The sequence below is a fragment of the Enhydra lutris genome, unplaced genomic scaffold (genome assembly GCF_002288905.1).
Source record: "Enhydra lutris kenyoni isolate GAN:26980312 unplaced genomic scaffold, ASM228890v2 scaffoldscaffold67, whole genome shotgun sequence".
In the NCBI taxonomy this organism is placed as follows: Eukaryota; Metazoa; Chordata; class Mammalia; order Carnivora; family Mustelidae; genus Enhydra; species Enhydra lutris.
This window is the reverse complement of record NW_019154151.1, coordinates 3,482,652-3,506,556: the sequence shown is the minus strand read 5'-3', so window position 1 is coordinate 3,506,556 and position 23,905 is coordinate 3,482,652. Positions and strand designations below refer to the sequence as shown.

General features: G+C 38.9%; 1 protein-coding gene across 2 annotated transcripts in view; it reads right to left on the bottom strand.

Moving 5' to 3' along the window:
- The window catches only part of LOC111159173 (diaphanous related formin 2), a 1,005,724-nt gene extending 988,405 nt beyond the window's left edge, over positions 1-17,319 (bottom strand). For both annotated transcript variants that reach the window (XM_022521608.1, XM_022521609.1), the window contains exon 1: positions 17,078-17,319. In XM_022521608.1, coding sequence (XP_022377316.1) covers positions 17,078-17,209 — 132 coding nt within the window. In that variant the 5' untranslated portion in view covers positions 17,210-17,319. The remainder of the gene's footprint in view (positions 1-17,077) is intronic.
- Between the last annotated feature and the right edge of the window lie 6,586 nt (positions 17,320-23,905).

The following is a 23,905-nucleotide window of genomic DNA, read 5'->3' as shown; positions in this document are numbered from 1 at the left end:
GTGGAGTCTTTCAGGTTTTCTACATAGAGTATCATGTCTTCTGCAAATAGTGGAAGTTTGACTTCTTCCTTGCCAATCTGGATGCCTTTTATGTCTTTTTCTTGTCTAACTGCTGAGACTGAGACTGAGACTGCTGAACTACTGGGGTTTCATCAAGATGAAAAGCTTCTGCACAGGGGCACCTGGGTGGCTCAGTGGGTTAAGCCTCTGCCTTCGGCTCAGGTCATGATCTCAGGGTCCTGGGTTCGAGGCCCACATCAGGCTCTCAGAGAGCTCAGCAGAGAGCTCTCTCTGCCTGCCTCTCTGCCTACTTGTGATCTCTCTCTCCCTCTCTGTCAAATAAATAAATAAAATCTTAAAAAAAAAAAAAAGCTTCTGCACAGTAAGGAAACAATCAACAAAATTAAAAGGCAGCCTTCAGAATGGAAGATATATGCAAATGACATATCTGATAAAGGGATAATGTCCAATATCTATAAAGAACTTAACAAGCTCAACATCTAAAAAACAAATACCCCAGTTAAGAAATGGGCAGAAGACATGAATAGATACTTTTCCAAAGAGGTATCCAGATGGCTAACAGACACATGAAAAGACGTTCAACATCACCCATAATCAGGGAAATCAAAACTATGATGAGATACCACCTCACACTAATCAGAATGGCAAAAATTAACAACACAAGGAACAACAGGTATTGGTGAGAATACCTGTGCTGGTGCCGCCGCTCTGGAGAACAGTATGGAGGTTCCTCAAAAAGTTAAAAATGGAACTACCCCATAACCCAGCAATTGCACTATTAGGTTTCTGCACAAAGGATACAAAAATACAGATTCAAAGAGGTACATGCACCCTTATGTTTACAGTAGCATTATCAACAATAGCCAAACTATGGAAAGAGCCCAAATATCCACAGACTGACGAATGGATAAAGAAGATGTGGTGTGTGCGTGTGTGTGTGTGTGTGCATGTGTGTGTGTGTGTGGGGGGGGGGTGTAATATCACTCAGCCATCAAAATGAACAAAATCTTGCCATTTGCAATGCTGTGGATAGTGCTAGAATGTATCATGCTAAGTGAAATAAGTCAGTCAGAGAAAGACAAAATACCATATGATCACACTCATGTAGAATCTAAGGGAAAAAAAACAGATCAACATATGGGAAGGCAGAAAAGAAAAAAAAGGAGAGAGGAAAACAAGCCAAAAGTGACTCTTAACAACAGAGAATGAACTGAGGGTTGATGGAGGAACATGGGTGGGGGATGGGCTGAACAGCTGATGGATATTAAAGAGGGCACCTGTTGAGATAAGCACTAGGTGTTGTATGTAAGTAATGAATCACTGAATTCTACTCCAGAAACCAATAATGCGCTACATGTTAACAAAATTTTTTAAAAAATTAGTCATTGGCATTCAACACTCAAATAGGGAAGTTAACCTTGATTAAAGTGGACCAGAAATCATAAAGGTCACTCAGTGACTAATATTACAGTAATACAGTCTGGTGATAAGCAAGGAAAGAACTTATCCTGAATAAGTAAACTTGATAAACACCATATGTACATGTGTCTACATATCAAGTTAATTTTTATTCTCCCTGCAAAGAGAATATTAAAACAACCTCTGCCATAAAGTACTCCAGATTTCACAAATGTCTCACAGAAAAGAATCAACAACTTTATGCTGTTTTTGGTAGAACCGCATCATAATTAGGAAATGTCTTTCAGCAAACAATGATATGGTATTGAACTTCAATGTCAGAGTAGCTAGGAAAGTTTGGCACCAACTGCATTCAGGTAGTATTTGAAGAGGCATGTGATTGCCTGCAACTGTACATAGAGAAGAGCAGATAAAGAAACAATTTTTGAGATGAAGGACAAAGGAAGGCATTACCTTTGCAAGTCAACAAATCCAGTGACAGAAGCTGCTAGAGAAAACTGTACCATGGAATGTAAAATCCATATAGATGATGAGTTAAAGTGACCAGCATCAAAAGCTGTTTAGGTGTCAAGGAAACAGCAGATGGAAAAATTGCCTTTTAAACTCATTAGCATGAGAGTGAGTATTTTTCTCAGAGGTCAGAAATTAGTGATAAGAGGTATAAGTTTACAACAACAAAGTTGTGAACAGTCCAGTTCAGATTTCCTGTAGTGGAAAGGAAGGAAATGAAAATAAAATTGGTAGGAGACAAACAATGCTTCCTTGAAAATAGGGATGACCTGGCCGTCTCAATACAGAGGGAACGATAATATAATGGAAGAATGAATAAATGGCTAAGAAGCCAGTAATTTTTCACATTAAATAAACACAAACTCACAGAGACCAAAGCAGGATTTCTCAACCTTGGCATTATTGACATTTTGGGCAGGATAATTCTTTGTCATGGGAGCTGTCTTGCACACTGCGAGGATGTTCAGCAGCATGCCTGGCCTCTACTCACTAGATACCAGTAGCAACCCCCCCCCATTTGTGACAACCAAAAATGTCTCCAGGCACTACCATATTTCTCCTGGAAGACAAAATTGTGCCCCGCTGAGAACCACTGGTATAAAGAAAAAGAATACACTTTTGGGAACAAGAATGTGACATCCTTCCTTACATATTTTTCTAAAACACAAGACTAAAGCTTTAGAGCTCTAGATGAGGTCAAAAACAAAAGGACATCAATAGCCAAGACCATATTTGGAGGAAATACAAATTTGTAAGAATAGATAAGAGGGCTATTTGAAAAACAAACTAAAAAAAATACTTAGTTGGCTTAATTACCAGCTTTTCCAGCTATGTTTATATCATTATATGAGCTTTAGATGTCCTTTTCCTCCTGGTTTCATACTTATTGTACATAGTTCCATGAAAAAAAAAACAGCACAGAAATTTTAACTCATTCAAGTTAGTGATCATAAGTATGGAATGGCCTGACTTCCAAGCATATACTGGTATAATCATGACCTGTTTCATTCATCACATTTGTTAATTAAAAGCTCCCTTCTCCTCTTGGGAGGATGACGATTAAGACTGAAGGGCTAGAACTCAAATCACAAACACATTTCCATATTATCTGGCATGTAAACCCATAGTTTAAGACTCTATTACTTGTCACACAGCAACACAAAAATAGTTTGTCACAACACTCTCAGCAGCCTAATTAAAAAGATAGCACTTGGCTGAATATGCCACACTTTTATAGCCGCCAATCTTTAAGCAAAGCAGACACAAGAAGCAGCAGGAGAAGGTAGGTGGTTCTTGGCACTCCCCTAAACAAGAAACAATGCATATCATGTACTTATATACTAGGAGATAGCATTAGTTTTTCCAAAGCAGTTTTACTTCACACAAAATTTCACAAACAAACAAGGGGAATGGGCAGAGGAAGAGAGATAGAAACTAAAAGATGAAACAGGCAGTTTGGCTTGGCAGTATAACCTGTTCAGAAGCTACTCTCTTCATGGCTAACATACAAAGACAAAAAAAAAAGAGAGAGAGAGAGAGAATCATATGCAATATGCAATAGTTGTAAAGTATAGTAGGCCTTGTGTTGACCACGAAATTATTTAAGAGGCCAGACTGATATTTTTAAGAATTATGTTTATATATCCTTAAAATCGACAGCCATATCACTTTTATCCTCATAACTATTTCCCATCAAGTGGTGACATATCTGGCCTACTACTTCATGGCAGTGATTCAAAGAATTTTAACTACTAATTATCAGTGGCACTAAAATGAATGGCCCTTGAACTTGGTCTTCTAAATTTTACATAAGAAGCATAGTGCAAATGTAGGCCAGGTCCAACCATCACCAGTCTAGAGAACCACTAGGTCTTCAAGTCAATTTAGAGCCAGTCTAAAATTTAGGGTCTTAGACAGTATAAAAAACAATGACTAAGAACATGGATTTCATTAGTCACACTGGTCTTGAATTTCAAATTCACCACTATTTCATTGGGCAAGTTACTTATCCTTTTCTTTTCTTTTTTTTTTTTAAGATTGTATTTATTTATTTGACAGAGATCCCAAGTAGGCAGAGAGTCAGGCAGAGAGAGAGGAAGGGAAGCAGGCTCCCTGCCGAGCAGAGAGCCCGATGCAGGACTCAATCCCAGGACCCTAGGATCACAACCTGAGCCGAAGGCAGAGGCTTCAACCCACTGAGCCACCCAGACGCCCAACCTTTTCTGAGCTCTTACCCACAAAATAACTGATGTGAGGACCAAATGAGTCACTGTTGATGGGGAAGGATATCTGCCATCAATCCCTGAGCAACCCTGCACATTCTTACTAGGTAGAAAGGCCCTGAGACTGAAGGGCCCTGACAACAATTTAGCCAGACCATTTCTGAAGGCTATGTTTAAAGCAAGTGACCCTAGGGACACCTGGGTGACTCACTTGGTTAAGCGTCCAACTCTTGACTTTGACTCAGGTCATGATCTCAGGGTCACGGGATTAAGTTCCACATTGGGCTCCATGCTCAGAATGAAATCAGCTTGAGAGTCTCTCTCTCCCTCTGTGCCTCCTCTCTGTCTCTCTCTCAAATAAATAAATAAGTGAAAATAAAGCAAGTGGCCCTGATCATGAGGTAATACCACCCCTCCCCAAAGAGCATGCTTGCTTCTGCTTATCATAAAAGTGGTAAATCCTCTAAACTCAGTGTTCCTCTCCTGTGACACAACTGACTATCCATGTAGGCATCCATACTGGTCTACCTTGTAAAAATTAGGACCATAGTGAACCAGCATGTCACAGTGACATTCTGTCTACTGCTTTTGCAATGAATAATAAACCATCTTTTATTGCTGACCCATGAGTCTTAAGTTTTCTGCAATCCTTCACGAAACAGCAACAGGTATATAAGCAGGATAAAATCCCAGAACTTTAACAGTTCTTGACAAAAATATGCAAGGCATTTAGAATAGCAACTGGCACATACGATATTTTTCATTACTGAGAAACACCTCTGGGCAGGCCCAAGTACTATACTTGGTCAGTAAACCAAGGGAACCACCCAAGTATTAGGATGACCTAGGATAGAGCCAGCATTCTCTAGGGCCCTTTACACAATGTATGGTTAAAATAATGTTGATGTGACCTTCACTGAACTAGGCTAACTCAGACCCCAGAAACAGTAAAATTAACTGGTATTTTCACCCATTAGCATTCAGACTTCAACTGTCATCTTTTATAACTGCCAACTTTTCATCTAACTAGAACCTACATGTCATGTATTTATGTTACAGAAGAGTCATTACAACTGTCAATAACCTCTGACTCCCCGTACATCAGAGCTGAATGGAACCTTAAAAATGGTTTATTTCAACTCCTGGATTTTACAGAATAAACGGACACCTAGAGAAAAGATAAATGACTTGCCCAGAGTTATATTTTTAAAAGCAGTCAGCTTACCTTCTATATAACCTCTTCAAATTGTGAGAAATTAACTCTTAAAATAAAACTTAGTAAGTCAGTTAGATACCCTATTTAGCTTATTTCAACTCTATATAGCTTATGAAATACTCTTAGATTCTATAAAATATGGAGTCATGAAAACACAAAGTGGTGATACTAGAATCAAAATGCAATTTCTATTAGTTTATGGCAGCATGACTGATGATGTGTGTGGACGGGAGATACTTTTTAAATAAATCTGTCACATTCAGTAATTGATTTCACATTCATTGGCCATCCTTCTTGCATGTTATTTCTGTGGCCAGGCAATAGGATACACCACTAATAATATTCACAGAAACCAGTAAAAACAAGGAGTAAGATGATCAGAGTTAGGGGCGCCTGGGTGGCTCAGGTGGTTAAAGCCTCCACCTTCGGCTCAGGTCATGATCCCAGGGTCCTGGGATCGAGCCCCGCATCAGGTTCTCTGCTCAGCAGGAAGCCTGCTTCCTCCTCTCTCTCTCTCTCTCTCTCTGCCTGCCTCTCTGCCTACTTGTGATCTCTGTCTGTCAAATAAATAAATAAAATCTTAAAAAAAAAAAGATGATCAGTTAGAAACATGCAAGTGTTAATAGGTTAGTTAAAGGGAGGGGGTTGAAAGCAGGGATATGTAACATAACCTATCTTGATCCACAACTAGCCGCAACAGATTTTATAGGAGGAGTGTGATAAACTGGGCACAGAGCCCTGCTTAACTCCTACTTTAAAGTATAACTAATGCCTCAATTCCATTATACAGAGATATAGCCCCTTAAAATTTAGTATTTGGACTCAGACCTATTCAGCCATATAAAGATGGAGGATTTGGATCTCACAGAAATTCACAAGACCATCTTGATTAAGCAAGTATAGACTATACAAAGGCTATGCAAATGTAGGCCAGGTCCAACCATCACCAGTTGGTGATGAGAATAAGAGAGATAAGAAAACATGCGTTAGCCCTGCTTTAGTAAAGCGAACACATGAAAAGCCAAACCACTGGCATGGAAAAAATCCAGGCCATTTTTTTTTTTTTGTACTGTAAAATCTTCCTTCCCTTTAATAGCTTGTTTAAAGACCATTAGCTATTCAACCAGAGGAAAAATGTAAGCTAATGCACTGCCAATGAAAAACAAGTTGTGAAGTCAGCCTAAGAAAAGATTATTTCCACTCACAAATGTTTTATGTACACACTGACTCTTCTGGAAAACATTGATTTTGTAATGTGAGGTACTAGACTGCAAGGCACATTAGAGGATATACTTCTGCCAAATTTATTTCAACCCATCTTAAATTTCTATAGGTTCTTGCATAGGTAACATAAGTGAAAATAGATGTTATGACACAAACTTTTAAAAAAAATGCAGTTTTACCTGACAGTCTGCAACCATGTGAAGAACTGTGAAACATAACATCAAGAAAATCACTGGAGAGAGTGCAGAAAGGGAGGAACCTTAAGATAGAAAAAGCAATCAACATAATGAACCTGTAAGCTAGGTCCTCCAGAACACAGCCCTCTACAATTGAGGAATGCAATCATTAAAGGCAAAGGTAGGGCACCTGGGTGGCTCAGTGGGTTAAGCCTCTGCCTTCGGCTCAGATCATCATCTCACAGTCCTGGGATCGAGTCCCACATCAGGCTCTCTGCTTGGCAGGGAGCCTGCTTCTCTGCCTGCTTGTGATCTCTCTCTGTCGAATGAATAAATAAAATCTTTAGAAAAAAAATAAAGGCAAAGGTAGTCAGGCTTAGGATAACACATTACATAGATATACACCTTATATTCTTTTTGTCAGAATTAATGACAAATGGAAAATACCTATTTTAAGTGAGACATTATCTAAGTCCTTTGCCTTGCTGAATCTCCTATCAGGTATGAGAATAAAATCCACAAAATAAAGATAAAAGGAATACAATAAATATAGTTTAAATGCAGTCGCTAGCCCATATTACACCTTTGTGTGAATTACAAAAAACAGTCCCCAGAAGATAACAATCTTGTGATTGAGCACATGATTTGGTAAGTGATGTGACCTTCGTGGTCTCACATCCTTGAGTGTAGCTGCCCAAGTCTCTATTATACATACAACTCCAAAATATAAGTGTACAGTCTATACAAGGTCTTGCTTTCTACATATAGAATCTTCCTAAATAGCTTCAGCCAGCATGATATGCTATTAAGCAAATTTTATCACTGGTAGATTTCAAAGCACATAAAACAATACCTCCACAGATTTTTCTCCCCTCAGCAAAACAAAAGAAACACATGCCACAATGATCCAGCCCCAACAATTATCAATCATCTCCTATTTTGAGGAAAATTACCACCTGACTGGATCAGTAAATAGACTAGAAGTTGAAGAGTGGAAATGGATTACTAGTCTAAATCGACTTGAATCCAAAGTTCAAGAAATGATATGCCTACTGCCTCCCAGTATAATAACAGCACTCAGCACTAAATTGCTATCTGGAAAGTAGTGGTTACACAATTTCTTTAGTAAATCTGTGTGGAGTCTAGGCTTTTTGCCCAAGTTGATTTCTCATACTTACCCACTCCACCCATCCCCAGCTCCATCACCACATTAGTATAGCCTGATTTTCAATTTTAACCCCACAAATATCCAAATAAGAAAACTTAATAGTTCAAAGTTCTTTGTAAAGGTTTACTCACCCAATTATCCATATTCAGCAACCTACAGTATATTAAAGTGGCTAAAAATCAATGACAGACACCTCAATTATCAAATTGGCATTTGCATTGAAATAAAAACTAGAGCTAGTAACATATATATAGTTGTGTAAATCAAAGAGTTATATGAACCCTTTATCCCAGAACTCAAGAACACATTTCCTTTACCCAACTATCTACATTTCCCTGGAAAGAAAATACTTACACATAAACCCCACCCCACTTCACAAATTGCAAAATGAAGAATGAGTGATTACCCAACCAGTGAGTGGAGCCAAAAGTCTTATTTGGTCTCTTTTCTATGGCACATAGTAGCTGTTCTATCTCTCCACGCTTGTCTAGACAACCTTTCAGATATTTTTACAGAATTAAAGACAGAGGGGCAGCTGGGTGGTTCAGTCAGTTAAGTACCCCACTCTTGATTTTTGCTCAGGTCATGATCTTGGGGTCCTGGCACTGAGCCCCACACTGGGCTCCATGCTCAGTGCAGAGTTTGCTTAAGAGATTCTTCTCTCCCTTTCTCCCTCTGCCCCTCCCCCTGCTGGCAGGTATACACTCTTGCCCTCTAAAATAAATAAATCTTAAAAAAAGGAACTGAAGACAGAAGTGAACTTAATTGGAGCTGATACTTCATGATAGCACTTTATGTGGAGTAACTTTAAATGAAATTTTACCATTAACTTTGGGGCACCTGGGTGGCTCAGCACGTTAAGCATCTGACACTTAGTTTTGGCTCAGGTCATGACCTCATGACTATGAGATCAAACCCCACTTCAGACTCCACTCTCAGAGTCTGCTTAAGAGTCTCTTCCTCTGCCCCTCCCCCCATTTGCACATGCACACTCTGTCTTTCAAAATAAATCTTTAAAAAATTTACCATTAACTTCAAGTTGTATTTGTTTAAGGAACTCAGTGACATGTATACTAGTTAGGCACACATTAAATTAAAACTCTATCTTTTGAGTCAATTAGGGATATTTGAATATGAGTTAAGTATTAGATGATACCAAGCAATATAGTATTTTTTAAGTGGCAACAGTGGTATATGGTTACATTAAAAAAAGGTAATTTTTACTTTTTATTATATTTATTATATGCCTTATATCTTCCTACTGAAGTATGTAGGAGCAAAATGACATGATATCTGGGATTTGCATTAAAATACTTTAGCAAGGAAAAAATAAAGGATGGATAAAGCAAATGCTGAAAATCTAGATAACTGCTAGATTGGGGGTAATGGAGATACGGTAATTCGTTATACTAACCTCTCTACTTGTTAGTACATTTGCAAATTTTTATGTTTTACAAAAAAGGCCACATTAACTAGCCCTTATTATACATAAAGTGAAAACTATATTTCTATCTTTTTTTACTTTGAGCTAGGTGAGAGACCAATAAATTAAGGATAAAATTCCTCATAATTTTGACCAAATCTTTACCAAAACATGTGGATATCTATCCCAGAATGACCGATTTTGGACTGCACCTATTTTCTCCCCTGGGTGACCACCAGAATTATCAGGTGATCGAATCAACAGCCTTTGGGAAGCAATACATTACTAATGAAGTCTTGGATTCCTACACCAACCTGCATGAATAGCGACACAGAAGCTTCTCAACTGAAGTAGGCACTGCTATAGAGAGCCTTAACAGAAAGAAAGACTGGTGGACAATTTGACAGTGTTTGGTAGCTTACTCTCCCAAAAGCAATGCAGAAAAACGTTCATTAAACAAAAGCTTGTGTAAGTGGTGATTAGTAAGAATTTTGTTTGCCACATTTTTTCATGAGAAAGCACCAATACCCTTTCCCCAGGACGCCTTACATAAAGCAAGCAAAAATCAGAATTCACTCAAATGTCTGCTTAAGCTATAGCCAGAGTAAATCAATCAGGCTGAAACAGATTCAACCTAATCAGATAAATAAGTTTTAAATTAGTATGAGTTCACATTTATTACTTACAGTCATAATAAATAGCTATGTAAAAATACATCTCAACCTTCCTTTATACACATCAATTTTGAGCTGTCTTTCTACAAGAAGACAATGGGTATCTCCTACAAGATGCCCACTTGGATATCAAGTATGTAACTATTATTTCAAGTCACCTGGCCATCATCTTAGTTTCTTCAGTCTTGAGACAAAATAGCGTATCAAACACCCCAAATCTGACAGAAGGAATTGGTCTCCTCTGCATGGCAGACTAAATATAAGAATAGGGGGAAGTTGGGTCTTCAATAACAATCCATATGGTGCTAGTGATAACCAGTAATTTTTAACCAAATGTGCTGATTCAGGGAAATTAGCACATAGTATGTGTGTATAATTTTCAGAGTATCCTGTCATTTAAAGTGTTCTTTGGGACCACATTGGCAAAGAATAGGATTTCACATCAATGACATACTGCTACTGCCAGAGCTCCTCGTATCTGGAGTAAACTCTAGGTGGATTGTAATTCTGATGGTTCCAAAAAGGAACAAAAAGAGAGACTGAGTAATTTTTCACCTTCAGAGACCTTAAAGCATAATAACTCAGTGCTATAAGCACTTTTTGCAATATTTTAAACTTATCTCTAGGCCAGTCCCCTTAACATATAGTGACTCAGTTTCCTTATTTGTACAATAGCAGTAAGCTACCTGGCAAGGCAGAATGCCAAAGATATCTAATAAATGATGCCAAAAATATCTAATAAAAGATATCTAATAAACAAATGTTTTTGTTTTGTTTTAAGATTTTTATTTACTTGTCAGAGAGAGAGAGTGCGCACAAGCAGGGGGAGCAGCAGGCAGAGGGATAAGCAGGCTCCTCGCTAAGCAAGGAGCCTGATGCAGGACTCAAATCCATTCCAAGACCCTGGGATCATGACCTGAGACAAAGGCAGACCTTAACTGACTGAGCCAACCAGGCATCCCTCTAATAAATATTTTTTAACAAAAATTTTAAATGTGTCAAATTGATAAATTAAAAGAAAATGGTAGCCTGGTTCTTAAACAAATACTACAGTAAAAAAAAAAATGTTAAATTCACATCTTATATTCATCCAACAGAATTATTAGTAAAAGGTCAGAATGTATACTCCTCCAAATGGACAAATGGAATAGGGAATCAATCAACATATAACCATATTATGGTACTTCATACAATAATAACATTAGAGCTATCAAATTGCAAGAAAGCCATTAAACCATCCAACCACAATCACACTCGATTCAGGTAGTATAGGGGGTTAATCTTAATGCTGTATTATTGTATAGCAAAACAGAATTTCTAAATGCTATCTCATTCATTTTTGTGTTTTATCTACACGATCTTGTAAAGCCAATCAGGCAGACATTATCTCCAACCCCCAGATGTTAATGAAAGGGCTCAAACTCCTGCTGTTAAACAGTTCATCAGAAATCACAAGCAAAGGGCACCTGGGTGGCTCAGTTCTTTGGCATCTGCCTTCCTCTCTGGGTCATGATCCCTGTCTTGCAACAGGCTCCCCGCTTGGCGGGAAAGCCTGGTTTCCCTCTCCCACTTCCCCTGCTTGTGTTCCTGCTCTCGAGGTCTTTCTCTCTGTCAAATACATAAGTAAAATCTTTAAAAAAAAAAAAAGGAAGCAAAGAAAGAAAGAAATCACAAGCAAATAAAAGATAGACACTGGACCCAGGTCCTTTGGTCCATTCAGTATTCTTTTGCCAATAAGCTGAAGTCTCCTACTAATAACAATAAAGTGTTTTCTTGGGTCGTAAGTTTTAATACTTTTTGTCTGCATGAAGTTCAGGTTCTGCCATCACAAGAATCCAAACAAAAAGGGGGATAGAGAAGTTCTCCCAGACAAGAAGTTTCTTGAATTTCAAAACAAAGTACACAGAGGGATGTACAGATAGGTTCATTAGATGGGAGTAATTTTTAAAGTCTATTTTCAACAATTTACACTCTCAAAATGTCTGGCCTATAGGGAAAGAATTCCCAGCTAATAATCATTTACTGAGTAGTTCTGTACTCAAGCACCAGCTTACAAGGTTTTCAAGAATAGGCATAAAGTGGGACCACTCCCCAGAAGCATTTTAAAATCTCTGTAGATACAAGATCAGCATGTAACATTAAGACTCACAATAGTTATGAGTTCAGCCTTTGGTAAGCTGAGTTATCAGTGAAGTTTTAATAAAGTATGAGGGAATTTTGAGACACAAACTGAGCTGTGAAAGTCAGGTGAGATTTATAAAGGAGAAACAAGGTAGATATTTCAAATCTGGTGAAGATGTTCAGTATGGGTGGCAAGAAAGTGAGAAAATGGAGTAGCAGGAAGAAACTGAAATGCAGAGATATATGCCTAGTAAAGAGATGAACTAGTAAATCAATGAGTAGATGAGTTGCGACTGGAATCCAAGTCTCTAAACATCAAACTCTTAGGTCACTCTGTTCCTCTTAACTAGTCTTCTTGCCTCCATTCTGCCCCCTTCTCCAAGAAACTCACCACTGTATTAAGTTTCTTTAATTCTGATCAGGCCAGTCCCCTGCTTAAATCTCTTCAACGGCCTACTGTGGCTTACAGAAAGAATTTGAAACTGTAAAATAGCATACAAATATCCATCATGATCTAGACTCTCTCTTTTCTAGCAGGTCCACCATATGTACCCTTTGTTTCAGCCATTAACATCTACACACAGTTCCTTTATTAGGCATGTTACCATATCTCTCTACCTTTGTATATGTTGTTCTTTCAACCTAAAAATGCCTTTCCTTCCCCTTCTTCAATTAATGCCTTATTCTTCAAGCTTTGGTGTAAATGTCACCTACTATGGTTAAGCCTTTCCTTGTTACACTCAACCATCCAATTAGATTTAGATGCCTCTCAACAATGTATCACCCTCCTATGCATATCCCTATGATCTTTATCACACAGCTCTTTAATCATTAACTTCCCTGTCTCCCCCACTAGACTAGGAGCATCTTTGTATCACCAACCATCAGCATGCCTAACATCGAGTAGGTGCTCAGTAAATGTTTGTTGCATGAATGAACTCCTTGTGCTCAACTTTTCAATTAAATCAAAACATGATTTATCCAATTAAAAAACCAAGCCAAATATTCAGGAAGTTATACAATAACCAAAAAATTAACTTCTATTACACCAAGTTACTAATTTGACTCCACTATGTAAAGACCAAAGGCTTCAGAAATGATACAGAAACACAAAGCCAAAATGCAAAAACATCTAAGACTGTTAAGCCCTTCTTCACCACTGTGTGTGTGTGAGGGCTGTCAGTTCTACCTTAACAATAGCCTCTTTTAATAGTCAAGCCATTGCCTTAAATATGTGGAATTCAAGATGCAGCTCCTTCATAATACCTCTAGAGTTCTACTAGATTTGACAAAACATACTCCATGACTGACACTAAATTAGTAATTAATCACTAAAATAGTAAATTAATTAAGCATCATGCTGCTTGATGACATGCTACAATCTGGGCCTAACCAAGGAGCTACATGAGTAGTAAAGCTACAAAGCTTTACTACTAATGCATTATTCAAAAGGTGCGAAGTCCAAGAGATGAATGCCTTCAGTAAAAAGAATCAAATAGGGTCATTATGAGGATTCACAGATGAAGAAAATTAAACTAAGTTTTGTTAAATTTTTATTTAATCTTAAACAGAAAAATTCTTTTTTTTTAAGATTTTATTTATTTATTTGACAGAGAGAGAGAGAGAGAGAGAGACAACGAAAGAGGGAACACAAGCAGGGGAAGTAGGAGAGGGAGAAGCAGGCTTCTCGCTAAACAGAGAGCCTGATGTGGGACTGCATCCCAGGACCCTGGGATCATGACCTGAGCGGAAGGCAGATGCTCAAGGACTGAGCCACCCAGGCGCCCCCCCACAAAAAAAATTCTAATACCCATCAAAAAGTTGAGATATAAAGTAGTTCCTCTCAACAGAAAACATACCTTCCTTCCCCAGTTTTTCAGAACAATGAGAAACTAAATGAAAACAAATGAATCACAACCCTTATACTTTAATGAATCCACTATAGCTATTGTTACTTTTTCAATGTAATGAAAATTTTCATCTTAGCTAATACTATATATAGATATTATCTAATTAACTTCTTTTTACTCCCAGAAATCTTCAATACCAATCATTTGTGTGATCAGTACTATTTCCCTTCTCCCTTCATCACTGACCTCCTCCTCTCCCTAGTAACTTGGGAGTGGAATCAACTAGCATACCTTTACCCTCTCTCTTTGGTAACCCAATAGTTCTTAGCCTTCTATAGGTAACAGGCCCCTTTGAGAAACTGATGAAAACTATGAGACCCAGAAAAAATGAATGTACCTATTACACTCAATTTTTTTCATACAACTTCAGGAGTTATCCCCCACAGTTACCTACACAAGTAATTTCTATGACCATATAGCTCTCTTTTATAATCTCATACAACTCCTTTATATACATAAACAATTAAGAACTTTACAGTGATTAATAATGTAATACTCAAAATAATATAATTAAGTAAAATTTTATATTTCTGGCAATATTTTAAGAACCCCCAGATGAACTCCACCCTAAAAGGCCTTAGAACATGTTGAGCACTTCAATAAGACAGCTCAAAATAATGAGTAAGGCATTTATTTTAAAAAAATGTCTTAGCAAGTCTTGTTGTTTGATCAACTTGCTTGCTTTAAAATGGCTGAAATGTCTTCCTAAATTTGTTTTTATTAACTCTGACATATCTGCTTCTAAAATCATGGAAGTCTCAAAACTTAATTTGTGCAAAAAGGAAAGTTCCAATTGCTATTAATTCTTGGATTCAAATACCCGTTCTACTATATCAAGCTATGTTCAACACTGAATGCTGTAGCCAGTAAGTGAAAGTGATACCATCTCATAACGATCTAGTTACCTCATCAAAGCAAGTAAAACATAAAAGATGAAACAGAACAAATACCAAAGGGAAAGGAAGAATATAATCAAAGTGTTATTACTAAAAGAGATAAGTGCTTTCTTGAAAGTGTAGTTCCTAAAAGTAGAAGCTTCTTGCTAGATATACCAAACTATTCGTGGACACTGAGCTGATGTTTATTTTTGCTTAAACTTTTAATCACTGTTTAAATATTTTTTTTAAAGATTTTATTTATTTATTTGACAGAGAGAGATCACAAGTAGACGGAGAGGCAGGCAGAGAGAGAGAGAGGGAAGCAGGCTTCTTGCTGAGCAGAGAGCCCGATGTGGGACTCGATCCCAGGACCCTGAGATCATGACCCGAGCCGAAGGCAGCGGCTTAACCCACTGAGCCACCCAGGCGCCCCTTAATCACTGTTTAAATCACAGTTTTGTACTGGGTCAAAAAAAAAAAAAAAGAAACATGCCCACTCTTTTACCACAAACTGATAAATTTCAAAGCTGCATCAGAATTTTTAAATATATTAAATGTTGGTGATACACTCACAAAACTTTTCTAAGTTTCATGAAGCTGTGAGCACCTATTATTAAACCAATTAGCCCTCTACCAGCATAGACAATTCACAAAAAGAAGTTTCTTCATTTGTGAATACTGGGTTAACAGGATATATCAAGTAAGCAAGTTATCAGTTTGCCTCAAGTTAGGGTGGAATTGATGAGACTTTAAACTGTTCATTTTATTCTAACCCACTAGGTCCCTTCTTCCCACACAATGGAAATATGTATACTTCCTGAAATAGTAGTTTGACATGTCTTCCAGCATGGACAATTCATTATTGAAAGGCAAACTGGAAGTAAAAGAGAAATGCAACAGGTACATACCAAATGATCAGATGCCGTAAGAAAAGACTTATTAGTAATGTCACTGTCTCCTCTGCTATTATAAACAAGTTGCTGGTGAAAACTCAAAAACTAAATGTGCAACATGTGCTGTCCTTCTGAGTTAGAGGAAGAAACTTCAAACAAGATTTATTTGCTGAACTTGTGCAGGAAAACTATTTTCCCTCATGCCACCCAAATTATAAACTTTATTGATAAATGTCTGCATATTTGCCATGGCTGGGAAAAAAAGACTATAGCCAATATATTTTGTTAATGCTACCAGTTTTTAAGTTTCACTATTAAACCATTTTCATATAAACTTAAAAAAAAAAAAAAAAAGAGGAACCCTTTTAACTGATGAGTTGAAGAAACTCCAGTATTTCCCAACCTAATACCAGGCCCCATAGATTACATTCCTCTGCACATTAAGTCAGTGGCAGGAAATGGACTGCTACCACTGGTTCACACACACTTTCAGGGCTATGAAACTTGTGCAGTCTTACTGCTTTTGACCATTCCTAATCAACTACGTGGAAGTACTGTAATGACTCTATTATATACACAACAATTGGGGGTACCTCACCCAACCTCAAACTCCCACGCTCCCCCCACTCTTACACAGAAATGTTTCTTGGGCGAGCACATGGAAGAGGCAACGGGAAAAGGCGCACGTAGGCGATTATTCCTTACATTTCTGGTAAAGCAGAAAGACTAGGAGCCTACGCTGTGTGGTTTTTTAAAGGGTGGGGCTGGTTGGCAAGTCTGTGGGTGGGCTCCCAAGTATTTGGATTGAAAAGAATTAAGGTTCCCCTTACCGGACGGTAAGCATTAAGAGTCAAAACCTAGCAACAGACTGCGGTGGGAAGGAAAGGAATCGCGGGAAAATTCATGCCCACTAGTTAGATAATCAACAGACCCTAGCCAGTACTCGGAGTCTCCCAAAGTTGGGGTGGGGCCCTTCTCTTTTCCACACTGCCTCCCAGAATGATAAGAGTGAGAAATGGGTTAAATGAAGAAGGGGGTGCTCTTCCGCCCCCACGCCGTCTCCGCGACTCCGCGGGGCCGTTCCTTTCGCGGCTCCCCGAGTAGCACAGCGAGGTCGCGGTTAGCCTTGGGAGGGGGCCCCGGGTCTCCCCGTGCGCAACTGCCGGAGGATCCTGGGGCTCTCGCTGTCCCCAAGGCCGGCGGGGACTGCGGGAGCACTCACCAATTTAGGTTTGTTTTTCGTTTCCTCTTCGTTGGCGGCCCGGTTCCCCGCGCTCCGCTTGTTGCTCCGGCCCCCACCGGGTTCCTCGCTGCCGCCTCCCGCTCCCGATGCCGCCGCCCCGGGCTGCTCCATCTTTCTCCGGCCCTATCACCTGTGACCTGTAACCCGACCTCTCCTCAACTTGGGGAAGCCCCACGGGGTGGTCCCGCTGCCCCAGCTGATTCGGTATCACCTCTTCCTGTGTGAGAATGTGTCTGCCTGGAGAGAGGCTGATTTCAGGATCCCGGCTCCCAGGCACCCTCGACGCAACACGCTGTTGCCACTACTAGGCGCCAGGGCAAGCCCGGCCCCTGAGCAGCTGCAGTTACCGCGGTCGCCGGCGCCGCCGCCCTTAGGGCGGTGTTTAGGGTGAAGGGAAAGTAGGTGCCTATCTCTTTAAGAGGGCCTCGACACATGTGATTCATCAAAGTACCCGCAGTCAGCCGCCCGGGCGCCGAAAGCTGCTTCCTACTCCCAGTGCCGAGTGGGCCCCAGCTACTGAGCATGCCCAGCGCAGCGACCGGAGCCAGAGGACAGCAGAGGACTTTAAGCTGTGGTTAAGCACGGATTTCACTTCCTAGGGGCCTAGGGTGAAATGAAAGGGAACTAGTGAAGAGGAAGGAGGTATAGCCCATTTTAGAGATAGGGAAACTGAGGCCCAGAAGGATTCAAGTGTGAGTTTAACTGGCAGGTCTACCTAAGTATCAGCTTCCACTGTTGTAGGCCGGAACACCTTTCCCACAGAGGCCTTGCTGGGGGTGTGGTCCTGCTAGGCTCCAAGGGAGGGGTGGATTGGAAGACAGCTGGCATCCTATAGGAAAACCACCACTGGAAGTGCTGATTAATTGCCTAGATGAACGGTAAGGGTCAAAGTGGACAGATGGGGTGCTTTATATTGCCATGATTACTTTGCGATCAAAGAAATACGGTCGTTCCTTTATTTCCATGCTGCTGGGTAGTAGAAGCAGCACACATCCACTACTTAATTTTGGGGGAAGGGGGAGCAGGAGCAGTTAAGGCTCTTTAACCAAAGTACCTATAGAGAGCTAGCAGTTGGATTGAGTGATTTTCAGTTTGGGGGACTAGCTTAGGTTTAGGGTTATTGTGAGGAGTAAGATCATGTGTGTCAAAGCTTTGTTTAAAACGTAAATCTCTAAACAAATGCTGGGTGTTTTTGTGGAGCAGTAGCACCGTACTGTAAACATTGTTAGTCTTTGGTGCTTGTGTTGTCAGGAAGAGGACTAAGCTATATTTCTAACATCTTTTTTTTAAACAGGGCCCCCTAAAAAGAGTTTACACACTGAGAACATTGCAGGGGTAGAGCAGGATTTGAATGAACCACAACCATAGACTTAAGAGCACATATGATAGAGAAGCCTGAAATGTAACCTCAGATATGAAATCTATTAACATGTCCATATGCCTGTTATTCACGTATCTTCAGGCTATGACTTCTTTTGCCCTCCCCTTCAACCTAAATTCAACTATGCTGAATCTAATTGGTTTATGAGCATATTTATTGAGAGAGCATTATGATAAATTTGTCCATGCTATAGATGTGAGGAAGCAATTAACTGGGACAGTAGAGTGAAAAGAACATAATATATCTAAAAACAGTTTAAATCCTGTCTTTGTCGTTATTATTAACTTTCTTTTTAATCACACAGGTGATAAACTACCCAAAAACAGTACAGAAGAAGAAATACATCCTTCCAGACAGGGTGGATAAGGAGCCCTAAGGTAAATTTGATTTGTCTAAGTTTCTATCTTAAAATTTGATGTATATTTTGAATTCGACTCACTATATGCATAGAAACACATAGGTGATAAATTGCTTAAATGTTTCCCCTCCGAAAAACTGAGTAAAAATGCATGCTACAGAAAGACATGCCCTGCATGTCTTTATCCAATACTTACTTCCAATTTCTGTTTAAGGGATATGGATATGGATTGGAATCCTCCAAGCTCAAACATGGGTCAATAATATGCTCCATGGGTATTTATTAAACTCCTTAGGGTATACCAAGTGCCATGCGGAGTGCTCTAGGTTAGAAGAAGGAATGGACACACTTTCTGCCCTTTAGTACCTGTACTGGGAGAGACAGACTGAACTGCATTTCAGATTCAGAACAGATATGAACAGGGAACTCATAGAGCACATCAGAGCGGTAAAGCACCAGAATGTCAAGGTTCCAGGACACCTTCCCAAAGAGAATGATGCTTGAGCTAAGTCTTAAGGGTATAATTAAAGTTAGTAAGTTTTTTTGACAGCCTACTATTAGGTACTGTGCTAGGCATTGTGGATACAATAGTGAGCAGGACAGATATGGCTTGTTCTAAGAGCTTTCAGGCTATTGGAAAGCATATTAAACAAAACTGTGTTGAGCAATTACAAGGCAAAGAAAGAGGGTGAAGAGCGTTTCAGGCAAAGGAAATGACAATAGCATGTGCAAAGAACGTATGGTTAAGAAATTGGGGGCACCTGGGGGAGAAGGCTTCTGTTGCCAAGAGAAAAAGTAGAACAGATAAGCAGTTCCCAGATCATGAAGGAATTGTAGGTCTCACTGGTGTGGATTTAAAAGGGAGAAGACATTATAATACAAATGACCTCTGTTTAGAGTGTATAAATAAACTTGAAAATGGATTGGCATTATTTTGAATAAGGTTGGGTTTCACTGTTCTCAGGCAAGTGAAGCTACATTTGAAATCCAATTAGAGGTATGTGTAAAAGATGCATAATCTTACTGCAAAAAGTGAAAAAGTCTCTTCCTGATATGGCTTACATCCGACTTTACTGTGATTATCTCAGCCCTGCCCTGTCTTAATTCTCAAAGTTTGTTTTTAAGCATTTTGCTTCAGTTAATATAAACAGTAATTAAAAAAACACCCTTCTGTCCTACATCAGGGTCATTGGTCTCTCTTGGAAGTTAACATGTGAAAGAAACCACTACTGTCCTACAAGGATTTGCCCACTGATTATGAAACGGGCGCCTCACCAAGTATACAGTCCTAGGACTGATTTCACTGCTCCTGCATTCCTTTGTTTTTACCTTCCTGGGACACACAGATAGCTTGGTGGAGGGAGAGACCTCTTTCCTCTCATGCTGAAAAAAGAAGAAGGCTCTAACATTAGTTGGGATATCAAAAGTTTATGTTAGACGTACTGACCTGTGGTCTCTTCCTCTGGCTTCTCATGAGTTTAGCATCCAGTTAACTTTAAAAACTGAGCCCTAGGAGAAAAGAAAGATAAAAGGCGGCTAAGATCTATAGTTCTTCAAACTGACCGTAGAGTTCTTTGTTACCCCCAGAGGTTTCTGATGAGCCTCATAGTATCCCTCTTGCTTTCTGTGTCTCCCTTCTGCTGAACATTCTCTTTTAAACAATCTGGGTCATTAATAAAGAAATGAAAGGAAACATGGATTAGACAAAAATGAGAAATAACCCCCTTTAGGGTCATGGAAAAACATTTGTGATATAAAGTTTGCCTAAGAGTAAACAAGTATTTATTAAGCATATAGTATGTGCCAACACCAAAATAGATGTTATGCAAAAAAAAAAAAAAATACCAGACATTCTCCTGTAATATTATATATGTCTTCCTGAAGAATCTCCTGTTCTATAGAATTGCACATTGAGGAAAAATGGATTCTAGGGAAACATGGTTAGGGAAGATATTTAAATCCAATACAACTTTATAATCGAGCAGTAATGAAAATAATAACCATTCTAACAAGATTAAATCTCCATTGGCATTTGTCCAGTATCACAACCCTCAATGCTTGGTAGCCTTCATGCTTCTTCCTTCCTGTTGTGGCTCCTCAAGGGCATTCACTTTGAATAGATTATTATCTTCATCAAAATTAAAAATATAATTGGGGACGCCTGGTTGGCAGTCAGTTAAGCCTCTGGCTCTTGGTTTCAGCTCAGGTCTAAATCTCAGGGTCCTGAGATCCAGCCATTTGTTGGGCTCAGCAGGGAGTCTGCTGGAGATTCTCTCCCCACCTCCCACCCACCCCCCAATCTGTGCTCTCTCTTTCTCTCTCTCTCCCCCAAAAAAATAATAAATCTTTTTTTAAAATCTAATTAAAGAGTATGCAACTTTTTAAAACCTGTGGTGAAATGTCTTCACAGCTTTGTCCTCAGTAGTCACAGCTTTACCAAATAGTTTAATGTAAGGAACTTAAGAGGTGGTTGAAAGCACTAAACCAGTTATACTGAAGGGGCAGAGTCAGGTGCAAGATTATTCTTTTTTCCTTAAAGTCTTCATACATTGCTAGAATTTATGCTTAATTGTGAGAAAGCTTCCTCCTCATCATCTCAGAACTTCAAGAGCTAATAAGATTCACATGTGAACCAACTGGACTTCCACCTTATTTTGACATAATTCTTCTATTTATCAATTGCTAATATGCTTATTCATGGTACACAAATGTAATGAAACAGACTGTAAAATAGAAAATCTTTGCCATCAATAGCTATAAAATATACTTGAGAAAACAAACAACTAATTTGTGAAACAGTGAGAGAAGATTAGCTGCCTAAATTGGAGATACTGACTCTAAATTCAACATAACGTGGTAAAGGTGTGAGCTTGGTTGGACCTAGAATAGATGAAGAAGTTCTCAAGGAGAAGGTAGAACTTGAGCTGCTAAGGTATGAAGCAGAAATCAGGCGTGAATAGGAGAAACTAAGAAAGGAAGTAAGGAAAAGACAACATGTAGAATGATCTGGAAACAATACTGACCAATGATGTTGAGTGGCTACTGGGGCTTGAGGAGAATGCTGAGAACACAGATGTTGAATAATAGTAGGAAACATGGTTATCCCCCTAGCATTTTCCCAGAATATAAACAGATTAGAATGTAAGACACAGTGGTAGTAACAGGTAAAGTTCTTTAGCAAGAATGTTATAAAATAAAAAAGTAAGGAGCTGGTCTGGCAGTGGCATGCAGAATAAATTTTTTTTCTTTTTTTTTTAATTTAAATTCAATTTAGTTAACATGTAGTACAGTATTGGTTTCAGGAGTAAAGTTTAGTGATTCATCACTTACACATAACACCTAGTGCTTATCTGAACAAATGCCCTCCTTATTGCCCATCACCCATCTATCACATCCCTCTACCCACCACCCCTCCAGCTACCTTCAGTTTGTTCTCTATAGTTAAGAGTCTCTTATGGTTTGCCTCCCTCTCTATTTTTAACTTTATTTTATTTTTTCCTCCCTTCCCCTATGTTCATCTGTTTTGTTTCTTAAATTCCACATATGAGAGAAATCCTTATGGTATGATGACTTTCTCTGACTGACTTATTTCAGTTAACATAATGCACTCTAGTTCCATCCATGTCATAGCAAATGGTAAGATGTCATTCTTTTTTATGGCTGAGTAATTTTCCATTGTGTGTGTGTGTGTGTACCACAACTTCATCCATCTTTCAATCAGTGGACAAATGGGCTGTTCCCATAATTTGGCTATTGTTAATAATGCTGCCATAAACATTGGAGTGCATGTATCCCTTTGAATTAGTGTTTTTGTGTTCTTGGGTAATTATCTAGTAGTACAGTTGCTGGATCACTGGGTAGTTCTATTTTTGACTTTTTGAGGAATCTCCATATTGTTTTCCAGAGTGGCTGCACTAGTTTGCTTTCCCACCAACAGTGTAAGATGGTTCCCCTTTCTCTGTATCCTTGCCAATACCTGTTGTTTCTTGTGTTGTTGATTTTAGCCATTCTGACTGGTATAAGGTGATATCTCACTGTAGTTTTGATTTGTATTACCCTGATGATCAGTGATGCTGAGCATCTTTTCATGTGTCTGTTGGCCATCTGTATGTCTTTGGATAAATGTTTGTTCATGCCTTCTGCCCATTTTTAACTGGATTATTCATTTTGGGGGTGTTGGGTTGTTTTTTTGTTTGTTTGTTTGTTTTTATTTTAAGTAAACTCCATGCCACACGTGGGGCTTGAATTCACAATGGGTGTTGAGTTTGCTAAGTTCTTTCTGTATTTTGGATACTAACTCTTTATCAGATATGTCATTTGCAAATATCTTCTCCCATTCCATATGTTGCCCTTTAGTTTTGTTGATTTTTTTACTGCACTGTGCAGAAGCTTTTTATTTTGATGAAATAAGTAAGTCAGAGAAAAACAAATACCATATGATTTTGCTCTAAGAAATCTAAGTGGAATCTAAGAAACAAAAGAAAGGAGCAACAGGGGAAAAAAGAGAGGCAAATCAAGAAACAGAACATAGATGAACTGGAAAGGTAGATGATTAACTAGAAAGAACAAACTGTTACTAGAAGGGAAGTGGGTGGAGGGATGGGTTAAATAGGTGATGCGAATTAAGGAGTGTGGTTGTTGTGATGAGCACGAGGTGTTGTGTGGAACTGTTGAATCACTGTATTGTACACCTGAAATTAATATTACATTGTGTTAACTAACGGGAATTTAAATAAAAACTTAAAAAAAATAAAGGAACAAACTGTTCCTCTTCACAGATTACATACAGGAAACAAAGGAAAAGAAAGAGTAGACAAGAATTACTAAAATGTTGGCCCAGGGAAATAAAAACCTAGTATCAAACTGGAAGATAGTATCTAAGGTATTTGGCATTTGCAGAGAGAGTCATGCCAAGGAGCCTGGTACCCAAAAACTAAAGAGACTAATTACAGCAGGACAGGAAAGCTAAGAAGCTTCCTGTAGTCACCAACAGGAAAAGACTGGGCAGGCTGGTAAAGCAGAAAGAAAAGTTGTGTAACAGAAGGCAGTAAGCAGGCAGACAGCTAGA